General features: G+C 46.2%; 1 protein-coding gene across 2 annotated transcripts; it reads left to right on the top strand.

The window, feature by feature from the left end:
- The first annotated feature begins 380 nt into the window (after positions 1-380).
- On the top strand, positions 381-11,327 carry LOC132396935 (slit homolog 3 protein-like). Of its 2 annotated transcripts, none has more exons than XM_059975059.1 (2): positions 381-441; positions 7,399-11,327. In XM_059975059.1, the coding sequence occupies exon 2, from the start codon at positions 7,401-7,403 to the stop codon at positions 11,325-11,327; it is 3,927 nt and encodes a 1,308-aa protein (XP_059831042.1). In that variant the 5' UTR covers positions 381-441; positions 7,399-7,400. The 2 variants fall into 2 exon arrangements, with proteins under 2 accessions (XP_059831042.1, XP_059831041.1); XM_059975058.1 differs by lacking the exon at positions 381-441 and adding an exon at positions 6,829-6,931.
- Positions 11,328-11,344: the final 17 nt, after the last annotated feature.

Raw genomic sequence — 11,344 nt, 5'->3', positions numbered from 1 at the left:
CCATCACACACCTCACTGCCCTTCTGTTCCCTGTGTAAGACCTACCCTGTCTGGCCCTACCGAGTGCAAAACCTAGCACTTGTCTGCATTAAATTCCATCTGCCATTTTTCCAGCTAATGCAGATGTTTCTTTAATAACAGAGCCACTTGTTTTTTTTTGATATTGTATGTTTTGGAAACAAAATTCTTTATGGTGCTGCTGCAGAGAATTGCCTGCTATTTGACTGATAAGTCTTTCACACTTCCTGTTCTACAAAGAAGATGCTGAGGAGTGTTTTCGTCTTGTCAATCTTGTAAAAAGACACTTTTATCCGGAAAGTCATGCATTTGTCCTGGCTTCAGTTGTGAAAACACCAGCATAAGTGCACATACTTCACAGTTGGCATTACAAGGAAGCATTTGTGAAATAATTGAGAACACCCCCATTGGAGGACATACTTGGTAAGTTTGAATGCATTCTGTGTTTTTGTTTACATTGGCTCCTTGTAAGGAAGGTGGTTATTGGGAATCATTCAGTGCTGGATTGGCTGTATGTGGTACCACACACTCTTGACACCTTTAGAATTAAAAGCACAAGAGATTCTGCAGATGCTGGAAATCCAGAGTAACACACACAAAATGCTGGAGGAACTCAGCAGGGTTAGGGAGCATCTATGGAAAGGAATAGAGTTGATGCTTTGGGCCAGGACCCTTCAACAAAACTCAGCCCAAAATGTTGACTCTTTACTCCTTGCCATAGATGCTGTCTGACCTGCTGAGTTCCTCCAGTATTTTGTGTGTGTAATTCAGATGGGTGTCACCCTCTTGAGGCACAACCAGTTGGAGATGTCCTTGATGGTGGGAGGGTAATGAATGTGATGGAGCAGGTTGAGTCTACAATCCTCTCCAGCCTCTTTGGATCCTGTGCATTGAATCCGCCATAGCAGTCAGTGGTTCAGTCAGAATGCTTTTCATTGTTGGCTGGAAATTTGAAAGTCTTTAGTGACATACCAAATCTCCTCAAACTTCTAATGAAGTATGGTCACTGGTGTGCCACCTTCATGGTTCCATCAATGTGCTGGGCCCAGGATAGATCCTCTGAGACGCTGACACCCACAAACATGAAGCTGCTTGCCCTCTTCTCTACCAACCACTCAATGAGGACTTCCTGAAGTCCACAGTCAATTCCTTTGTCTAATTGATGTTGAGTGCAAGGTTCTTATTGTGACACCAGACAAACAGCCTGCTTACTCAAGCTCTACTCTATCCAGTTCCTGCAAGCCTCCTCATCACCATCTGAGGTTCTGCCAACAACTGTGGTGTCAACAGCAAATTCAGAGAAGGCATTTGAGCTGTGTCTAGCCAGACAGCCCATTAGTCCTAAACTAGAGGACATAGATTTAAGAGTAGAGGGGAAATATTTAAAAGGGACCTGAAGGGCAACTTCTTTACACAGAGGATGGTTCAGATATGGAACAAGCTACCAAAGGAAGTAACATTAACAACAGTTAAAATACATTTAAATGAGTGTGGATGGGAAAGGTTTAGAGGGTAATAAGATAAGCTTAAAGATAAGCATGGGCAAGTTGGGCTGAAGGGCCTGTTTCTGAGCAGTATAACTCCATGACTAATTCAGTGCAGACAAACACAGACAATGGAATTCATTGCCACAGACAGCTATGGAGGCCAAGTTACTTGGTCTATTTAAAGCAAAAGTTGATGGGTTCTTGATTAGGAAGGGCATCAAAGGTTACGGGAAGAAGACAGAAGATTGGGTTGAGAGAGATAAATCAGCCGTGATGGAATAGCGGAGCATAGTTGTTGGGCTGAATGGCCCAATTCTGCTCCAATGTCTTATGGCCTTATTACTCTGTCCCTACCAATTCACCAGTTTAAGAAAACCAGTGCATTAAAGCTCCAGTAATCTGCTGTTGGACTAGTCAAACCCCCAACGGTTCAGCATCTGATGTTTACTCTGTTCCAACTCCACTCACTGGGTCCCAGTTCCCATAGTCACCCTCGATTCACTGTGAACCCCGTTACCATATCCCTTTGAACTTAACTGCTTCACTGAAAGACATAAAACTGCAACAATTTTTTAATTAAAAAGCAAATTTTAAATGTCTTTAATATCTAATAATCTGGAAGATCAGCATTAAAGGATGTTGGTTTATTTGATGTTTATTTATTTACTGAGATACAGTGTGGATTAGGCCCTTCCAGCCTTTCAACCCATGCTGCCCAGCAACCCCTAACTTAACCTTAGCCTAATCACAGGATAATTTACAATGACCAATTAACCTACTAACCAGTATGTTTTTGGACTGTGGGAGGAAACTGGAGCACCTGGAGAAAACCCAAGCATTCCACAAGGAGTATGTCTGAAATGACCGCTGATGTCCCGAGTTGTAATAGTGTTGCACTAACTGCTACGCTATGATAAACTGTAAGATACAGGAGCAGAATTAGGCCATTTGGCCCATTGTGTTTGCTCTGGCATTTCATTTTGGCTGAACCATTTTCTCTCTCAGCCCCAATCTCCTGCCTTCTCCCTGTATCCCTTCATGTCTTGACTAATCAAGAATCTATCAAGTTCCACTTTAAATATACCCAATGACTTTGCCTCCACGACCACTGTGGCAACAAATCCCACAGATTCACCACTCTTTGGCTCAAGAAATTCCCCTTCATATCTGTTCTAAAAAGACACCCCTGTATTCTGAGGCTGTGTCCTATGGTTTTAGACTTCCCCGGCATAAGAAACATCCTCTCCACATCCACTCTATCAAGTCCATTCCATTCAAGTCAAATCAAGTCAAGTTTATTGTCATTTAACTATATGCATGTGTACAGTCAAAAAGCAGCATAATACACATAACACACACTAACTTATGTAAGTAAGGATAAAATCTACACATGAATCACATAAGTAACAAACGGAAGTGCATAAATTAAATATTGTAAGGTACAGAACAGATTAAATGGTGACACTTTGAATGTGATTCACTAGGGTGTTCAGAAGCCTAATGGGCTGGGGGGAGGAATCTGTTCCCATCCTGAATGTTCTTATGCATCTTATGCATCGGAGTCTCCTGCCTGATAGTAGAAAGTCAAAGAGGATTCTGGATGGATGGGTGAGGTCCTGAATAATACTAAGGGCCTTGCATACTACCGCGGTGCCCAGTGACTAGTTCCCTCATGGGAGACTCATCCAGTAGATTAAGATGCATAGGAATCTATGGTGAATTTGCAGTTTGGAGTCAGAAATGGCTTGTTTCTAGGAGACAGAGAGTAGTGGTCGAAGGGAATTATTCTAGCTGGAGGCCTGTAATTGGTAGTGTTCTGCAGGAAACAGCACTGGGATCTCTGCTATTGGGAGTTTTCCTGTACCTATCACACCTGTGGCTGACCTGAAACAGTTTGCAGCCAAGTTGTTAAAAAGAGCATACAGCATCTTTCTGTACACAGCATGTTCCCACAACACTCCAGAGTCCAACAATAATGATTTCACGTGTCTTTCTTAGTAGTGTGGTCGTCTGTTTGCTGAGGCATTGATGGTGACTGGCACATCAGGGCTGGCTGCAATTTTAATAAGGAGCTGGCCAACAGCTTTTCCCCATCAGTCAGGGACAACAGAACAAGGAAACAGGCCCTCAATCCCATTTTATTCCCCCAACATTCTCATCGGTTTCTCCCACCCCACCCCCAAATTTTACCACTCAATCTCACACCAGCGAACCCACATTAACCAGGAGGAAAACTGGAGCTGCTGGGGAAAAGCTATGTGGTCACAGGGAGACCATGCAAATTCCACAGACAAACTACAAAGCTGCAGAGATGCCAGAGGTTGGGATCAAACCGGTGTCTCTAGAACTGTGAGGCAGCGGCTCCACCAGCTAAACCATCAGAGTTAAGCAGAACTCTCAAAGGACTGGCTTCTTTTCCTGTCTCTGACAGTAATGAAATAGAACATCTGCCTGCCGAGTAGAGATAGTGCCTGTCACTGCTGTGACAGGGAGAACGTTCCACAAACAAGAGCAAGTCCAAAACACTACTGGCTCCTTATCGAACTTGCAAACAGTTCGAGCGACATGAAATGCTGGGATGTGGAGCAGAAAGACAATCTACTGCAGGAACTCAGTGGGTCAGGAAGCATATGTGGAGGGAAATGACACTATTTTGTGTTGAGTGTGGTACGTGGCCAAGTGGTTAAGCTGTTGGACTAGCGATCTGAAGGTCGTGAGTTCAAGCCCCGGCCGAGGCAACATGTTGTGTCCTTGAACCATACATAATTACACATTGCTCCAGTCCACCCAGCTGAAAGTGGGTACTGGAAAAATGCTGGGGGTTAACCTCGCGATAGACTGGTGTCACGCCAAGGAAACCGGCCCAAACACTGGCCTGATGAGCCTGTAAGGCTCGGGACAGACTTAAAATTTTGTATTGAAACCCCACTTCGAGACAGAGAGTTTGGAAGGGAGAGAGTGGGTATCAAGAGGTGAGGGGGAGACTTGCGATCGGAACTGGCAGCTGATAGGTGAATCTAGGCAAGAAGGAGGTGGGTTGAGCAGGAGCTGTCACGCGATAGGTGGAAGGGGTCATGGGCAGTTGGATCCAAGTGGGACAGGCAGATCGCGCCAGAGGCTGAAAGGTGGTAGTGGAGCACAAAGAGCTGCAGGAGGTGGAATCTTATGGGAGAGAACAATGGTGAGTGTAAGTGAACATGGGAGAGAAGGTGGGTAGAGTGGAGTGAATTGCAAACAAGAGGATGTCTGGGTGATTCCAAACCAGGGATTCTCAAACAAAGACTCCCTGTCCTGATGAAAACACTTCTCCAGTCTTGTTGAAGGGTCTCGGCCCCAAACGTAGACTGTTTACTGTTTTCCACAGATGTGTCCTGGCCTGCTGAGTGGCAGGGGTTCTCAATCCTTTTCGTGTACCATGGACCCTTACCACTAACTGAGGGGTAAATGGATTTACCCAGACCCTCTCCTGTAACTCACGCAGGCAAACGCGGCGCGCGTAACTTAAACAGTACAAGGTCGTACGAGAAAACCGCGGTTACCAATAAACAGCAGGAAAATCTTAAAGAAATGATTAACCAGTAAAACAAGCCACAATTATATTGAAATGAAATAGAACACTGAGGTCTGGGGCACTCGGAGGCCTCTCACTGATCTAAAGGGTTCATAACAGGACCCACCCCCTTCCCCACTTGTGGCCGGGCAATCAGAATGGCAGTTGTGAAAATCAATTATCAATTCAGGGTCCAAAATGGCCAGAGAAGGAACCTAGTACCTTGCCTCTGTACCATGTCCTTCCCCATACACCAAAAATTGTATTTTGCCACAAACCAAGCGGGAGTCCAAAATGTCGCGAACTGTGCAAACCGTTTGTCCATCATTAATACCGGGAAGTGCTGTGACTCTCTTTTGCTAAGTGCCTTCAGCAAGTCCGAATATTCTGGAGGCACTGTAGACAATTGGGTTGACTTAGAGTCCAGTTCTGATGAGTCACAAGGCAAATCGGGACTTACCATGAAATATAGGATCTCTCTCTCTCTCTCTCTCTCTCTCTCTCTCTCTCTCTCTCTCTCTCTCTCTCTCTCTCTCCCTCCCTCTCTCCCTCCCTCTCCCTCTCCCTCTTCCTCTCCCCCTCCCTCTCCCCCTCCCTCTCCCTCTCTCTCTCCTTCCCTCTCTCTCTCTCCCTCTCTCTCTCTCCCTCTCCCTCCCTCTCTCTCCCTCTCCCTCTCTCTCCCTCTCCCCCTCCCTCCCCCCCCTCTCTCCCCCTCTCTCTCTCCCTAATAAAAGGGGAGAGAGGTGCCATACAACAAGAAGGGAGAAAAACAAAACAATAATAAAAAAAACTCACTGATTGTGATGTTAAAGTCTGACTCAAGAATCGGTAGCAAACTCTCCCCCACCAGCAGGAGAAAGAGAGTGACAATGCGCAATTCACCGAGTACAGAGGTCTTCACCAGCTGATTCACTGTACCCGATGTTCCATTTTCTCGAGAGATGCTTCAGTTGGTGACACAGGCTTGAAATCGGCTCATCCGCAGAGCCTCGGAACCCTAAAAGCGCGCTGGTCTTCGAGGCCGCACCCTTGGGATATCGAAAAACAGCTGTTCAGTGAGACCCAGAAGTGGGTACCATCACTGTAAAGAACTGCAGTTTGAGTGCAGTTGCAGGTCAAGGGCACTGACAGAACCCCATCCACCCTAAAAAGGGAAAAAAAAACGAGACATTAAAGGTAGAAATTAAGTTGTATCCGCAGATGAGCTCGAAAAAGCTGCTTTCTAGCGCCATGGTAGCTCCTCCTCCTCTGTTCTAAGTCTCTCCATGTTCCAAGCGCTCTCAGCAACCAAAGTGTAGAATTCTGTAGGGTGGTCCAGCACAGACTGCATATCCTGACATTGATGGAAGAGCCTGTTGACGGCCTGCTGACCACCAGTGTGTCTACTTGAAGCAGGTGGGCAAATCTTTCTCTTCTAAAGAAATGAGATGATGTACGCCAACTTACTTCAATCTCAAGGCCCCAGGAAGACTTGGAGTTGCTATCAGGAGCTGGTAGGTTTAACTATTCTTCAGGGGAGTTAAGGGAATCCAGGGCAGGACGCAAAGGTGAGTGCTCAGAACTAGAACTAATCTCAAAAGGACGTAAGTCTCGCCTGAAAGACTCAACAGAACTTCTGCAGCGAGGTTAGTATCTCCCAACAGCTTCTCCCTGACAGGCCAACATCATACGTAATTGATCCAATGATGCTAGTATCTGTTGGAACAAATGTTAATGCTGTCCAACTACTCTTTTGAAAGGTCAATGTTGTGATCAAACCACGTTAGGTCCGTGAAGGCTGAGACTTGCTCTAATGATGGACTCAAGCTATTGAATCCAGGTGTGGAGTAATGGGAAACCCGAGTATAAAGCACTGACAGGAGTTTATTCAATGAAGGTACGTGAGTCACTTGGAACCTCACTATGGAAACGATAGTTAGAGATTGAGCCACGAGTACTCAGCGTGTGTAACTTAAGTAGGGCAAGGCCACATGGGAGATCTGCAGTTGCCGATAAACTGCACAAAATGAAAACTTCAGGGCGCAATTAACAGGCAAAATAAACCACAATTAGGTAAACTACCAATATTCATGAGAAGTTGAGCACTGAGTTCTTGGGCCCTTGAGGACCTACCGCTGATGCAAAGGGTTCATGACATCTCCTGGCATTGAAAATATTCAAAGAGGTTCTGCGAGAATGAAAGGGTGAAAGTACGAGGAGTACTTGATGGCTCGGGGCCTGTTCTCACAGGACTCACTCTGCCCTAAGACATGAAACACCCAGGATTTGACATCAATTTATGGTAATTGATAGGGAAACAGCGATTTGTTGGCCAACTGTAATAATACTTTGCTTCTCTTTTAGACATGTGGCAGTCAAGGATACAGTACCTGTTGACTTTCTGCTGTCTCTACACAATGGTGACCAGCCTGATATCTGCTCCATGTATTCAATACATTGACTTAGAAGGAAAGGTGGGAATGAACTGCAGCAACCGATCTCTTGACTCCATCCCTCTGTCCCTCCCGACAGATACCGAGGTCCTCCTATTGAGTTTCAACAACATCACCTCTGTCTCCTTAAGCTCCTTTACAAACCTCACTAAGCTCCATGACCTTGACCTCTCAAACAACCAAATTAGACACTTGCACAGTGATTACACCCTCTCAGTTCAGAAACTGGATCTCTCGTCTAACGCCTTAACCACACTTCCTGATTTCACGAAGTTGCCTCTCCTCAGGAAGTTGGTCCTCGATGTCAACAAAATATCAGCTCTCCCGGAGGGAGCATTTGCGCCCTTGATCAACCTGGAAGACCTCAGCATCAAAGGGAATGTCATCGTTTCCGTTCCTGATCACATCTTTGACCCACTGGAGAAGCTTCGATATCTCACCCTCTCTGCAAACAAAATCGAGGAATTCCCGAAGGACACACTGGGCAGGTTGGAAGAATTGCACTTTTTTGACATCTCAAACAACAAACTCAGAACAATCCCTGAAGACTTCTTTGAAAACAACCTGCTTTTTTATGTGTACCTATACAATAATCCCTGGGACTGTGAGTGCAGTGCAGTGAGGTATTTGAAGGGATGGATTGATGAAAACGACGGGAATATATACAAAAATGAGGGGGAACCGGACTCAGAGACGGTGGTTTGTGCAACTCCCACCACTTGGCAGGGAACTCCAATTATTAATATCACTGCCCACCAGATCTGTCCCAGTGTGACAACAGAAGTGATGACTCTGAGAACCACTGTTGATGAAACTCCAACAACATTTGACACGCTTTTCCATCAAACGTCTCCACACCAGGAGATCTGTGCTCAATACATTGACCTAGAAGGAAAGCTGGCAATGAACTGCAGCAACCGATCTCTTGACTCCATCCCTCTGTCCCTCCCGACAGATACCGAGGTCCTCCTATTGAGTTTCAACAACATCACCTCTGTCTCCTTAAGCTCCTTTACAAACCTCACTAAGCTCCATGACCTTGACCTCTCAAACAACCAAATTAGACACTTGCACACTGATTACACCCTCTCAGTTCAGAAACTGGATCTCTCGTCTAACGCCTTAACCACACTTCCTGATTTCACGAAGTTGCCTCTCCTCAGGAAGTTGGTCCTTGATGTCAACAAAATATCAGCTCTCCCGGAGGGAGCATTTGCGCCCTTGAACAACCTGGAAGACCTCAGCATCAAAGGGAATGTCATCGTTTCCGTTCCTGATCACATCTTTGACCCACTGGAGAAGCTTCGATATCTCACCCTCTCTGCAAACAAAATCGAGGAATTCCCGAAGGACACACTGGGCAGGTTGGAAGGATTGCACTTTTTTGACATCTCAAACAACAAACTAAGAACAATCCCTCAAGACTTCTTTGAAAACAACACGATTTTTTATGTGTACCTATACAATAATCCCTGGGACTGTGAGTGCAGTGCAGTGAGGTATTTGAAGGGATGGATTGATGAAAACGATGGGAATATATACAAAAATGAGGGGGAACCGGACTCAGAGACGGTGGTTTGTGCAACTCCCACCACTTGGCAGGGAACTCCAATTATTAATATCACTGCCCACCAGATCTGTCCCAGTGTGACAACAGAAGTGATGACTCTGAGAACCACTGTTGATGAAACTCCAACCACATTTGACACGCTTTTCCATCAAACGTCTCCACACCAGGAGATCTGTGCTCAATACATTGACCTAGAAGGAAAGCTGGCAATGAACTGCAGCAACCGATCTCTTGACTCCATCCCTCTGTCCCTCCCGACAGATACCGAGGTCCTCCTATTGAGTTTCAACAACATCACCTCTGTCTCCTTAAGCTCCTTTACAAACCTCACTAAGCTCCATGACCTTGACCTCTCAAACAACCAAATTAGACACTTGCACACTGATTACACCCTCTCAGTTCAGAAACTGGATCTCTCGTCTAACGCCTTAACCACACTTCCTGATTTCACGAAGTTGCCTCTCCTCAGGAAGTTGGTCCTTGATGTCAATGAAATATCAGCTCTCCCGGAGGGAGCATTTACACCCTTGATCAACCTGGAAGACCTCAGCATCAAAGGGAATGTCATCGTTTCCATTCCTGACCACATCTTTGACCCACTGGAGGAGCTTCGATATCTCACCCTCTCTGCAAACAAAATCGAGGAATTCCCGAAGGACACACTGGGCAGGTTGGAAGGATTGCACTTTTTTGACATCTCAAACAACAAACTAAGAACAATCCCTCAAGACTTCTTTGAAAACAACACGATTTTTTATGTGTACCTGTACAATAATCCCTGGGACTGTGAGTGCAGTGCAGTGAGGTATTTGAAGGGATGGATTGATGAAAACGACGGGAATATATACAAAAATGAGGGGGAACCGGACTCAGAGACGGTGGTTTGTGCAACTCCCACCACTTGGCAGGGAACTCCAATTATTAATATCACTGCCCACCAGATCTGTCCCAGTGTGACAACAGAAGTGATGACTCTGAGAACCACTGTTGATGAAACTCCAACAACATTTGACACGCTTTTCCATCAAACGTCTCCACACCAGGAGATCTGTGCTCAATACATTGACCTAGAAGGAAAGCTGGCAATGAACTGCAGCAACCGATCTCTTGACTCCATCCCTCTGTCCCTCCCGACAGATACCGAGGTCCTCCTATTGAGTTTCAACAACGTCACCTCTGTCTCCTTAAGCTCCTTTACAAACCTCACTAAGCTCCATGACCTTGACCTCTCAAACAACCAAATTAGACACTTGCACACTGATTACACCCTCTCAGTTCAGAAACTGGATCTCTCGTCTAACGCCTTAACCACACTTCCTGATTTCACGAAGTTGCCTCTCCTCAGGAAGTTGGTCCTTGATGTCAATGAAATATCAGCTCTCCCGGAGGGAGCATTTGCGCCCTTGATCAACCTGGAAGACCTCAGCATCAAAGGGAATGTCATCGTTTCCATTCCTGACCACATCTTTGACCCACTGGAGGAGCTTCGACATCTCACCCTCTCTGCGAACAAAATCAAGGAATTCCCCAAGGATGCTCTGAGTAGAATGGTAATTCTAGAGACTTTTGATATCTCATCTAATGTATTAAGAACAATCCCTCAAGGCCTTTTTGAAAACCAGAGTCTTCTTCATGTCCTCCTTTATGACAACCCCTGGGACTGTAATTGCTCTATCCATTACATGGTTGAATGGATTAATATCAACAGGGACATGGTGTACAGCCATGCTGGTGTCAATGACAGCACTTCAGTGACCTGTAAAGCCCCCCCAGATCTATACGGTAGACCTCTGATACACATTGCCATCGGGCAAATTTGTGCAGTCACCACCTCTGTAACCTCTGCACCTGTGAGCACCCCAGCAGCACCCAGCGACCCCAGCGACCCCAGCACCACCAACACCTTCATCAGGTCGGGAAGAAGATCAGGGCTGCTGGAATTTCTCCGACAGTTGGGACGGAACTGCCTGCTGCTCTTCACCCTGCTCTGCCTCTCACTTGGCCTGGTCCTCTTTGAGATCTCCGCCCTCTCCTTCTACATCCTCAGGTTCCACCGGAGACTCTACCGACCCCTGAGGCAGTTGTCCCGACGGAGCTGGTACATCAGGCTGGTCCGCTACAGCCTGGTTCTGCCCTACTTACAGCAGATCTATCCTCCGCCAAGAGCTGCCTTCAGCCCAGATGCCACAGAGGCCTCCCCACTAGAGGAAGAGGAGTGGACCAGTAATGCGACCGAGGCTGCTGGAGATGCATTCACTAGCTTCCTCTAAACAGATCTGGGGCAAAG

This window comes from Hypanus sabinus, chromosome 7 (genome assembly GCF_030144855.1).
Source record: "Hypanus sabinus isolate sHypSab1 chromosome 7, sHypSab1.hap1, whole genome shotgun sequence".
NCBI lineage: Eukaryota > Metazoa > Chordata > Chondrichthyes > Myliobatiformes > Dasyatidae > Hypanus > Hypanus sabinus.
Note: the sequence above shows the minus strand (reverse complement) of the source record. Positions and strands in the feature narration are given on the sequence as shown.